This window comes from Seriola lalandi, unplaced genomic scaffold (assembly GCF_002814215.2).
Source record: "Seriola lalandi dorsalis isolate HSWRI2012SDOR001 ecotype SW California unplaced genomic scaffold, Sedor1 jcf7180002054907, whole genome shotgun sequence".
Taxonomy (NCBI): Eukaryota; Metazoa; Chordata; class Actinopteri; order Carangiformes; family Carangidae; genus Seriola; species Seriola lalandi.
This window is the reverse complement of record NW_019525459.1, coordinates 111,314-124,142: the sequence shown is the minus strand read 5'-3', so window position 1 is coordinate 124,142 and position 12,829 is coordinate 111,314. Positions and strand designations below refer to the sequence as shown.

Sequence of the window (12,829 nt, the reverse complement as noted above, 5' to 3'; positions counted from 1 at the left end):
AGATCCAGGTCTGTCGGTTCACCTGCTCACGGTTCTTCAGGTTGTTCCAGCTTCTTGTAGAACCTGCTTCAGTTCTTCAGTCTTCATGAGATCCAGACCATCTGCTGCAGGACTCCTGGTTCTTCTGTTCTTTAAGACTCGGACCTGTTGCTGCAGGATGAAACTGCTGCTCCACCTGCTGATGAAGACCCTCAGGTGCAGCTGAGAGCTCAGAAAAAAAGACTAGTAAGTGAACCATGATGAAGCAGAAATATATATTTTCTACTTGTATTATTTCATTCATTTTGGTGTTTAAATATCAATTTATTCGGTTCCATTAATATGAAAATAAAAAGTTCCATAATAATTTTTTCACTTTTACTTTTTTTTTTTAGATTTTATTTTGTGGATATTTCAGTCTTTACTGGAGAAAATATAATTTATAATAATCATAATTATATGAAAATTTTTCTACTGATGCCTCAAAATAAACTATATATTTCTATTTGAAGCTGGGTTCATGTTTGTGGTTCAGCCTGGAAAGTCTTGATCTGCAGGGTTTGTGTTTGAGCTTTAAAGTTTTAAAGAACAATAAAAATCTATAAATGTAATATAATAACAAATAAGTTCATTTATGTTAATTATGTGAATTTGCTAGAACCAGTTTCACAGATCAGTCCTGATGTTGGAAACAGCAGCTGACAAAAACGATCTTCACCTGAGGTCCCGGGTCTGGAGCTTTTGACCGCATCACCTGGTCTTCATCAGCAGATGGAGTTTGATTAGTTTTCATGAGACTGTAGATGTTCAGAGTTTCCATCCTCCTGATTATTAATCTGAAAGATTCTCGTCCGTGTTGTTGATTATTTGGTTTAATATCAGAAACCAAAGAGAGAGAAAACGGAGAAAACATGTAACGACAAACGTGAGTTTGTCGACAGGTGAGTCCACCTGTTGGTTTCTCCTACAGCTGCTGACGAAGTGGCTTCAGATCTGAGGGATTAAAAACACCCGGAGTTTTATTTAAGATCTGAACTAAATCTTCAGTTTTTTAATTTGAGTAAATTTCAACAATGAACCCAAAGTGCCTCATGGAGACGAGGCAGTACACATGTCCCACCACTAGAGAGCAGCAGAGACTCTTCAGACGGTCGGAGGGTTTATATTCTGTCAGCTGTTTTTCTCCTGATCCACTGGTCTGTGTGTCAGTGAGCGGCAGTGAACTTTGACCTCTCTCCATCATCCTCTTCAGGCTGTGTAATGTTGTGAGTGACGTGTGCAGCTCTGACACCACACAACATGAACAGCTGTTCTCTGCCTGTGGGGGGCGCTGCCGTCCACCAGCACATTCACTCTGCCTTGTTTTGATTGTGTTCATGGTCGGATTCACACTGTTTTCACCCGTCACACACACGCTTCACTGTGTTGAAGTAAAGACCTGCAGGAGGTTTCTCCTCACTGGGCTCCTCAGATCCGCTGACCAATCACAGCTCTTCAGGTTCAGCTGGTCCTGAACTGTGACTCTCACCATAAGGTGAAATATTACAAACTGGTCTCTGTTTAATGGTCATGAACTGTGGACAGTCGGAGCTGCAGCTTCTCACCTGGAAAGAGGAAGATGAGACGAGATGAGATGGTCCTTCGTTAGTCCTGCTGTGGGGGAATCAGCAGTGTTACAGCAGCAGAGCCAACAATACAAAAGAAATGCACAAGGATAAATAAATAAAATTAAAATAAATAAAAAAGATAAATAATGTGTGAGGGGAAAGTCACACGTCTATTTCTCATTTTATCCAGATATTATTTGCTTTAATCAAATGACTCTTTATTCTTAATTATGTTTCTCTGATTGTCGTTATCGGTCGAAAGTTGAATTGATCTCTGTTTTGAAGGACTTGACAGGACTTCCTGTGACATCACACTGCCTCACAGCTACAGAAACACCCACGTGTTTGACCACAGATCTAAGTGTGTGTGTGTGTGTGTGTGTGTGTGTGTGTGTGTGTGTGTGTGTGTGTGAGAAACGCTGAGCGGATGTAAAGGGATCAGTGTGTCCGTGGCTGTTTGACAAGCTGAGACAATACCTGAAACCTGCAGGTCAGCCCCCCCCCGTGTGTGTGTGTGTGTGTGTGTGTGTGTGTGTGTGTGTGTGTGTGTGTGTGTGTTAGCTATGGGTCACAGCCTCGGCTGTCATGTCACAGTGTTCCCATGGCACTTCACAGCCACCTGGAGACACCTGAAGCAGAGGAGAGTGTGAGTGTGTGTGAACAGGAAGAAGGGATGAATGAAGAGAAGTGAAGTGTCAGTCAGTGGAGGAGGGAGAGAGGGAGAGAGAGAGAGAGAGAGAGAGAGAGAGGGAGGCCGGAAGAAAACAAAAGAATTAAAAAAGTAAAAACAGCTTCTCATAATTCATCACATTAATTGTCAAATTTGTTTTAAAACTTGTGTTTTAATGAATTGAGAGAGAGAGAGAGAGAGAGAGAGAGAGAGAGAGAGACAGAGAGAGAGAGAGACAGAGAGAGAAAGAGAGAGAGAGAGAGAGAGAGAGAGACAGAGAGAGACAGAGAGAGACAGAGACAGAGAGAGAAAGAGAGAGAGAGAGAGAGAGAGAGAGAGAGAGAGAGACAGAGAGAGAGAGACAGAGAGAGAGGACCAACAACACCTGAGTCACTGAGTGGAGAAACAACCTGATCATATGAAACCAGCTGATTTCTGTGGGTTTATTTCCTGGATCTTGTGTCGTACCTGTCGGTCTGAGTCGGGCGGCGTCTGGAGTTAAAAGACAGAATCTGATTTTCTTGATGTGATGTTTCGTCTTCAGGACGTCGGAAAAGGTGAAAACACTTTCCTCATTTTCTGTTTTATTTAAAATTCAAAATAAATGATCAAATAAAACTCTGTCTGTTTTTGTTTTTGTTTTCTCGCAGGAACAGTTTTGGTCTCAGCACACACACCTGAGCTCGTCAGCACTCCAACACATCCTCAGGTACGAAGTAGATCACTGGACACATCACTCTCTATTTACTACACAACAAACTGTATTTATTTGTGAGTGTGTAAATGTGTCCACTACACTTTTCCCTCCAAAGATTTACAGCGGATGAAAAAGTCGAGTTCAACTTTTCTGCAAACAGGTGTTCCTATTATTTTGTCCGCCCCATTTATTTCAATGAGAACTGATGATCCATCAATTAACAAGAAGCTGCAGTGACAAAGAGAAGCAACATATTAATTAAAAAATGTTCATATAAAGTCATAGGAACTAACATAATTTGTTTTTATGCATCAAAGACAAATTTATATGAAGTTCTCTTCTACGATGTTCTCACCTGTTTAACATCTGTCAATCAAAATCCAGAAATCTCTCACAGGCGACCAGATTTCTGAAATGAAAAGCGGCGACATTTCCAGTTCAGTCAATAAAATATCCAATGTTTTAATCTCTGAATAAAGAAGGGGGACAGTCCCAGTGGTAACTGTTGAACTGTGAAAAACTATAGTGAGGGACGACAGATAAAACGACGACTCCCTGCCCTTTGAAGCAGTCATGAAGTCTGATTGTCTTTCTATTCCATTGTTATTTATATCAAAGTCAATTACAGACGACAACTTCTTCTTCACTTCTTCCAACATGAAAATGAATTTAAGTTTCAGCTGGGGAGTTTGGGGATTTTTGGGGGATTGTTTGTTTTCATTAGTTTACTGCCTGGTTATGAACTCCTACCCAATGAGTGAGCTGCCTAACCTCTACTCTGCCTAGAAACGACAAATATAATAAAGAAAGAAAAAACTGATTGGATAACTGAAGCTGCTATAGCTAGCAGATAGCAGCTAGCCCACTCTGTTGGCCAAAACAAGCGCAGCGCTAGACATCTGTTTGTACTTCACAGTGAAAAACAGGGAAATCTGGTCACCCTAACTTTAATCAAGTGTTGGACATATTGATAAACAGACCTGAGACCAGCAGCATTAAAAACCAGATCTGACCCGATTAGACTGAAACCTCCAGTTTCTAAAGACTCGTGTTCACAAGGTCTGAAGTCTGAAAATAAAAAACATTTCAAGCTGCATTTGGGTCAAATGATCACAAAGTGTCGTGATTACACAAAGAGCTGAGATAGTTCTGAAACTGTGAACACGTATCATCTTATAGACAAGGACTTTAAGAAATGATGTAGAAATGGAGGAAATACTCTCAGACCTCAGAGGGTTTTAATTTGACGAGTTGATCCTATGAAATTCCTGCAGGACGCATCACTTCCTGTTTACCTGTTTCTGTCGTTTTAAAACAACGTGAACTTGAAGGAGTCCTGAGGCCAGACTGCAGCTGCTCCTCCTCCACCAACCAAATCTCTCTGAAAAACAAAATAAAAGCTGTGAGGTGACATCACCGGCCCGACTACTGTATCATCACTGTCGCTGTTTGCCCCCCCCCCCACTCCTTTACATTTTTAAGTGCCCTTTTGACGTGGGACATAAAGACGAGAGATTAGAAGTGGAAAGGAGAAATTTGCAGTTATTTCCTGTTAATATCTTTCCCTTGTTGGGCTCTAATGAGAGGAGTCGCCCCTTCACTTTCAAGAGGGCTTAGCAGCAGTTAGCTGGCTCCGGGCTGCGGGGACAATAATCACATCTTAACTCAGCCTCACACCCCCGAGCCCCCACAATAACTCACACCACTTAATTCCTCCTTTCAGAGCCGGCGATGAAACGCCAGAGGCAGAATTAATAGATGCTAATGGCCGCCTGCAATCAAAGCTGAGCAGGATCCAAATCTGCCAGTAAGGCCTATTAATTAACATGTGGAGGGGGCATGGGGGGGGGTATGTGGGGGGGCGACCGACTGAGGCAGGATGGGGAGGAAAAAGGGGGCTCTGCGGTTCACACGGGCCTCCGCAGGGCAGCCTATTGAAGGTGGAGGCAGGGGGGCTTTGTGGAGCTTCCCGGGCCACAATTAGAGGCTCCTGAATGGGCTGCCATTTGTCCTCCAGGTCCCAAAGCTGCACAGGAAGGACCGAGTCCGGGCAGAGTCCGGGCAGAGTCCGGGCAGAGTCTGGGCAGAGTCCGGGCAGAGTCCGGGCAGAGTCCGGGCAGAGTACGGGCCAAGTACGGGCCGAGTATGGGCCAAGTACGGGCCGAGTATGGGCCAAGTACGGGCCGACTCCAGGCCGTATCGGTGTCTGATGAGAGGTGATGGGGACACAAGTCGTGTGTCTGACTCACCTGTCTGTTACAGAGACACAGGTGTCAGAGAAATGTTCAATAACAACTTTATTTAAATCACAGACGGATGACGAGACAAAGGGTCCCGGGGCCCCCACCTCTCCTACGTAGGAGCAAGAGCCCCAGACCGAGAGACCACGTCGTCTCACGTGAGTTCTTGTCGTTTTGTGATTTTCTTTTGTTGTTTTGTTTCTATTTAGATTTTTATTATTGTGTTTTTCTGTCTATTTGTCGTCACTTTGCATCAGTTTTTATTCATTTTACGTTTTTTGTTAGAAGTAAAATCTGATCATGTTCTTTTGTGTTGAATAAACTATTGATGAACTCAGTTTTTTATTGGAGATGATCAGACGAACCAGTGTGGACTCTGTGTGTGTGTGTGTGTGTGTGTGTGTGTGTGTGTGTGTGTGTGTGTGTGTGTGTGTCTGTCACCCTGAGTGACAGGCCAGTTGACACAGAACAAGACAATTGACCCTGAGGTCAAAGGTCAGAGGACACCTCCCTATCTCATTACCTGACACTCCTGCTGCTGCATGGAACGAGTCAGAAAATAAATCTTCAATTAAACTTCCTGTCTGGAGCCACGCCTCCAAATTCCAGGATATTCCAGGTTTGGTGCTGGAGCTCGTCTTCCTGTTGGATTTCAAAATAAAAAACAAATATAAAACTGACTGTGCTGTTGAAATGTAGCGCAGAGCTGATTTATAAAGTTTGACAAACAGGAAGTAAATTAGAAAAAATTAAAACCTGCTCTGTCCGATTATAAAATAATATATAATATGATTATTAGAGGTTTTATATTATTTGCTCTCGTACATCAAACACTCAGAACAGGTTCATTATTTCCCCAGACGCCAAATTAGAAACCAATTAAACAGCTGACAGGAAGTTTATTGGCAACAGTTTTTTTTTTAAAGAATTTTGACATGTTTTGTATTTGTTGTCATTTTACATCAGTTTTTACTTATTTTTCGTCTCTTTCTAATCCATGTTTCTATCTTCACTTGTTTTCTGTCTCTTTTTGGTCGTTTTGTGTCTGTTTTGGTTGTTTTTGCATCATTTTATGATCATTTTTTACTTGTTTTGTGTGTATTTTTGTCATTTTGCATTTGTTTTTATTCATTTCACATCTCTTTGAAATCCCTGTGCATCTCTTTTGACTTGTTTTGTGTCTGTTTTAGTTGTTTTTGCTTCATTTTATGGTCTGTTTTTACTTTACTGTCATTTTATATTTTTCTCACTTTGTGTCTGTTTTTACTGATTTTACGTCTCTTTTTGTTGAAGTCACTTTGGTTGGAAAATACCAGCTTCTCTTCTGGGCTTTGATCAGCTGGTATCCTCCAGTCTTCATGTGTCATCATCTTCCTCATAACAACATCAATCTCTACATCATCATCATCATTGATTAATTAATCTACTGAATGTGTTTCATGATTAAAAATAACTACAGCAGTAATGACAGTCTCCATGGATACAACACAATAAATGAATTGATTCATTGCAGATGTGTTTGTGTTGAAGATGAATCCTGATTCAAAATCTAAATTTAAGATCTAATCACTGAGCTGCATCATGATTAATAAAGTTTAGTTTAATTACATTCATTTAATAGCAGGTGTAGCTGTAATTCTTACCTCTCTGCACAGAGGGCCCGCATCAGGGGCCAAACTTCCTTCTTGCCCCCAGGAGCCCCAAAGAGTGTCCGAAGTGATGAATCAGCGGTTCTTCATCTTCTCTATGTTCAAACTCACCTTCATCTTCATCCTCTTCATCACTGTCACTCAACATCATCATCACTTTCAGCGTTTCTCATCATCCCTCCCTCACCGTCACCGTCACCGTCACCGTCACCCACTCCCATCAACAAAATGGCTGTTGGAGGGGAAGCTTGTGCGCATGCTCGGCGCACCTCTGGCAGGGAGGGCAGGGCAGGTATCAGTGTGCAGCCCGCTGACTGACACACACTCCCGGCTCGGCTCAGGCTCCAGCATGCGGCGGCAGGAGGCGAGAGGAGACACCGACTGATCAGAGTCCCGCTGCCCCGCCGCTCTCTGCTCTCACCCGGCTGCTGCTCCGAGGATCCTACCGGACACTTTGAGAGGAGTTCGTTTGATTTTGAACCTGCACGAAGCGGAGCGCAGCGCGCGCAGAGACACCGCCCCGGACACAGGTGAGAGGGAACTTCACCCGCCTCCAGGTGCATCGATCGGGATTTGCTCGCGGCTTTTACGCACAACTCTCCGGGAGAGGAATGTCTCTCCGGGGGAAGCTGGGAATCTGAGTCCGAGGAACTGGACTCACTGGACGCCGAGTTGTTCGTATCTTCACCGTGTTCCCGCTCCGCTCAGCTCCAGGTGCTGACGATGTTCCAGCACAGCAACAACAAGAAGTGCTTCACCATAGAGTCTCTGGTCGGGAAGGAGGCGAACGGCCACAGCGGCGGCGGCTCCGGGGACGAGCCCATCCGGCCCACGGCGCTCCGGTTCCCGGAGTCCCTGCACCCGGCCGCCGCCGCCGCTGCCGGGGTCTTCGGCTCCTGCTTCCAGGGCAGCAGCGGGAGGACTTTGTACTCGGCCGGGCCGGACATGGTGCTCCAGGAGCCCGGGACGCACACGCAGAGCTCCGGCGGGCTGCCGCTGCACCCGCTGCAGATCCCCCCGCAGAGCTTCTTCAGCCCACAGCACCGGGACGCGCTCAGCTTCTACCCCTGGGTGCTGCGGAGCCGGTACCTGGGACACCGCTTCCAAGGTGAGCCGGGGGGGAGGGAGGGAGTGTTCCCGCGTTTAATCTGACATTTCTGTCTTCATCAGTTGGTGATTTTCCAGCTCGTTGTCGCGGAGGATTGTGACTCTGGAGATTTGATTTTCTCTCTTTATTTTTCTTCTTTTTATCACGATCAGAATCTGATTATAACTGAAACACCATTTTCATCAAACTGCACTTTGATTTTTAAATGATATTTTCTTCAACATTAGACGATAATAATTCTGTTTTCCTCGTGAACAGTGTCAATAATAATAATTATCTCTGATTGTTAATGAATGACAGTCGTTGTGCTGCAGAGTTTGATTGACAGTTTGCACGTTGACTGAGTTTTGATGATGAATTGATTTATTGGTTTATTATTGGAGAATCTGAGCCTGTGATTTCATGTCAGTTATTTAATGATTTCACTGGTTCATGAAGGTTTTTAGCTGCTGATGAAAGTTCACAGCTGATCACAATAAGAATCATATAATAATATAATAATATGAACATCAGAAGATGATTTCTCATATTTATTCTACATGCTTTTCTTTTTTTTAATTCAAAATATTTTCTCTCATTTCTTCATAATTTAAGATTCTCACATATTCTCAGGAACCCCCCCTCACCCCCCCTTTCTGCACATGCTGCTTTATAGTTTCAAATCTTTTTTTGTATTTATATTATATTTGTTTCATCTGCAGCTGAATGTTCATGTTGAGTTTGAAGCTGCAGCCTGATCGACCTGCTGCAGCTTGTCGCCTCATCATTTCCTATAATATTCCCACTAGTGATAACACAGTGTGGTGTTGTGTTTGAGGCCTCTCTGGCTTCCCGTAATTTTGATTATTAACATTAATAACGACGGAGTTTTACCTCATCTGAGGGTCAATTTCTTTCTTTCCGTTTACTTTAAAACTTCAGACTCAATCACAACTTTCAACGTGAAGCTGCTTTTTACGAGTTTGGACTCAATGTATTTAAAAGGATCGTGAAGGTGTCGCTCAGTGTTTACATTAAAATTAGAAATATTTCCTCTATAATAATTTAAAAAGGTTTTATAGAGTCACTCAGAATGAATCGCCTCAGTCCTGTTCGTGTTTCACATAGAAATCTATTGAAACGTTGTTTAAATCATCACATTGTGGCACCGATGACGTGTGACGCTCGTGTTGAACCTGCAGCAGCTTCAATAGAGAAATTAAATATGAACTTTATTGTCGCGGCTGTTTTAACTGGAGATGATTTTTGTTTCTATGATAATTAAACGCGACAAAGTTCATTTCATTAATTAGAGACTCGGCTGAGATTTTTACTTCACGGGCTTTTATGAAATTATACGAGAAAAAAAACGTTATTATAATTTTAATTATAAAAGTGAAAATTTTCTTTCTCAACATTATTTCTTCTTCGTCTTTTAAAGGAATTTTAAACAAGATTGTGATAATTAAAAACAAAAGCAAAAAACATCTGTTCACATCTGGAAAATCCCTTTAATAAAAATCTATCTTGTAACGTGTTTTTCAGTGTAAAAGTCCCTTGATCAGCTGCTGAGACACGGACTGATCATTTCCTGCTGGATATTATTGTGTTTTAATAAATGGCTGTTCATGCAGCAGGAAGCAGCGGCCCCGGAGGGCCAGCTCTTCATGTGAGGCCCCTGCAGTGACAACAATTCATTTAACGTTATTAAAATGAAGTAAAAATCATTTTAGCTCAAATGTTAAAGAGAAATTTATTTTTACTGTTTTTTTAATAGAAAATTATGATTTAAAAAAAAAAAAGAGAAATTGTCAGAAATTAAAAAAATGTATTTGTGAACATGTGACCCAGAGAGGAATTGATCAAATACTATCATTAAAATAAGTCATATGAAAATAACATAAAACATAAATAATAAAAGGTAATATTAAAAACAAAATTATCATAATAAATTAATAAAAAATCCAAATGTTTGTTCAATAAAATAAAAACAAAATACACAAAAAGAAAATAAAAACCAATAAATGGATCTTGTGAATGAGTTTAATTATAAATTAGTTTGTGCTCCTGAAATCAGAAAATAATTTCACATTAAAGAATTAAAGTTTGATAGAAATAAAACGTGAACCTGAAGTGCTACGGTTCTCTTCCTGTTTCTCACTGCAGCTTCACCATGAAACGTTCAGGATCCTCAGTGAAAGTTGTGATTATCTCGTCACGTAGAGCTGCAACGATCAGCTGATTGATCCGCAGAGAATTCAGCTACTGACGATCGATTAATCGTTTAGTCGTTTGTCAGTTTTAGAGAGCGACTCTTTGTAGCTTTTATATCTTTTATTTCTCTGAGTTTTGACGAGTTGTTGGACACTTGAACGCGTCACTTTGAACTGTGGACACTGTCTGTGTTTTCTGATGAATTATACACAGCTGATCAATCAGGAAAGTGACTGATTCATTGATTACAAATCTCATGGTCAGTTTAACGTCTGAGCTGGAATCCAAACTTTCCTCCATCTAATGACTGAAACGACAAGTTCACACCCAGAGTTAGTCTTTTGTTTTTAGCTGTGATCCGTCACGACCTCTGACCTCTGACCTCTGACCTCTGCTGTCATGTTCCCGGTTCCTTGTGTCGTTGACCTCATCAGCTTCAGTCACAGTTTCACGTGTGTCAGTAACTGAGGATCAATGACTCAACGCTCTGATCTGATTGGTGTTTTCTCGCTGTCAATCAACAACAGTCTGATTCACTCTTCACCTTTTGTTGTTTGTTGTTGTCATCACAATGTAAACAACATTATTCTCATTATTGGTGAATTATTTAGTTAATTAATCGATTTTTTTTTTCAATACAAAGTCAAATTAAAGAGTAAAACTTAATAAACATTAACTTTAAGTTCCGAGTTGTTCATGTAAGTCGAGGAGATTAAAGATCAAAATAAGTTCAGTGAGATGCAAATAAAAGAAAAAGTAAAAATATGTAAATGATGAAAAAATGTATATATAATAAAAAACACATGTAAAAAATAAAATAATAATAAATGACATACAAGGTAATAAACCAATATACACACATGTACACGTTTGATCAATTATTAGTTTTGTCAGTAAATATTCCTAAACCCACAAATAAACCCGTAATAATGTTGTAAAATATTAAAAGTTATTTTCTTAATTGAAATTTTATAATTAGACAGTTTTTATTTCATGTGTTTATGTCTAATATTTGACTTTAATTAACCACATATTTGAATGTTAAGCAGCAGGTTTGTTTATTCAGCACCATTCAGACATTTACATTACACAACTACAACATTATTTAAAAACAAAAACAGATTTGAAAAGATAAAAGTGAAAATATTTGAATAAGTCGTAACATCAGGCGGTGATGAAACATGAAAAAGATGTTGTGATTTTTTGGTGATGATTGAAATGATCTCAGGTGATCAGGAAGCTGGTTGAACAGGTGAGGAGCAGAGAAACTAAAAGCTGCTTCAGCACAATAATTAATAATAAAATAACTCTAAATATGACTTATTGTCGCTGTCCAATCAAATCCATGTATCTCCAATTTCTGGAAGTATTCAGAATAAGATTTTTTAAATGTCTAAATGATTTAAACGTCACTGGATTTTCTCAGTGTCTCTGTTCTGTGAAAACACGACTTCATTTCATTTTATTCAACATTTACATTTTAAAATACGAGTTTTTATTGAACTGAGATCCTGTAAATTAATATATTAATAATATTCAGCTTGTAAAACCTGCTTCATTAGCACTAATAACATCGATTAATTACAACTCTATTAATCTCTATTACAACATTTATCAACAGGTACACACACACACACACACACACACACACACACACACACACACACACACACACACACACACACACACGCTGACTGTTTGGACTGAAAAGATAAAAACTGACTGTTATGAATTTTAATTCATTTTAGTTTCTTTTAAACACTTTTACACAAAGTGGAAATGAGTTTTGAAGTTTGTCATGTGTGTGTGTGTGTGTGTATGTGTGTGTGTGTGTGTGTGTGTCTGTGTGTGTGTGAGGCCTGAACATGAAGTTTAAGGACAAACTTTTAGATTTTAAAGGATTATTCTTCATAAATCTCTAGTTTCATTTCGGACTCAAACTTCATATTATGATTTAATTGATGATGAAACTTTATTTATGCTCTCGTTAGTTCACTGCACCAACACTAAAGACTAATTGATCTTATTTCTCCATGAGCGTGATCAGATGTTTTGACTGAACTTTATTGTTACGATCTGCTTTCCTTTTATTTTTAACCTGTTTAAATAAAGTTCAAAGATAAAGATGAACTGAAGCTGTAGATTGAATCAGTTCCACCTGACGTGAATCAATAATATTCAGATATAATAATCACATTAATTACAGCTTCTGTATAGATTCATATATAGATTGTCACTGTTAATTAGAAGCCAATTATTACTTTCAACATTTATCTACATATTATTTTCTTATAATAATAATAAATAAAAGTGTAATCACAGTTTCTCAGAACTGGTTCAGTCTAAAGCTGCAAAATTAAATGAACTGTCCTATTCGTTATATGTCACCAGGGAACAGGGGATTTGTTTGGGACTATTTTCAGCGGCGGATTAATCCACATCTGGTGCTGTAGTGAGAGAGTGTGTGTGTGTGTGTGTGTGTGTGTGTGTGTGTGTGTGTGTGTGTGTGTGTGTGTGTGTGTGTTTTAATAGTTTCTGGAACAGGAAAAGAAGCCGACGCTTGTTTCCTCTGGAAGATTTACGCTTCAGTGTAAACAGAGTCAGAATTACCTGTTCTTATACTCAGGTGATGCATTACCTCCCTCCTCCTCCTCCTCCTCCTCCTCCTCCTCCTCCTCCTCCTCCT

The 12,829-nt window shown here is 40.2% G+C and overlaps 2 protein-coding genes across 2 annotated transcripts in view; both read left to right on the top strand.

The window, feature by feature from the left end:
• The window catches only part of ccdc69 (coiled-coil domain containing 69), a gene marked incomplete at its 5' end in the record, with an annotated part of 14,182 nt that extends 9,009 nt beyond the window's left edge, over positions 1-5,173 (top strand). The window contains 2 exons of the mRNA XM_087169687.1: positions 2,801-2,813; positions 4,971-5,173. Of these exons, the coding sequence (XP_087025813.1) occupies positions 2,801-2,813; positions 4,971-5,173 (216 nt within the window). The remainder of the gene's footprint in view (positions 1-2,800; positions 2,814-4,970) is intronic.
• Positions 5,174-7,162: 1,989 nt separating this feature from the next.
• The window catches only part of emx3 (empty spiracles homeobox 3), a 16,619-nt gene continuing 10,952 nt past the window's right edge, over positions 7,163-12,829 (top strand). The window contains exon 1 of the mRNA XM_023430602.2: positions 7,163-7,950. Within this exon, the coding sequence (XP_023286370.1) occupies positions 7,566-7,950 (385 nt within the window). The 5' untranslated portion in view covers positions 7,163-7,565. The remainder of the gene's footprint in view (positions 7,951-12,829) is intronic.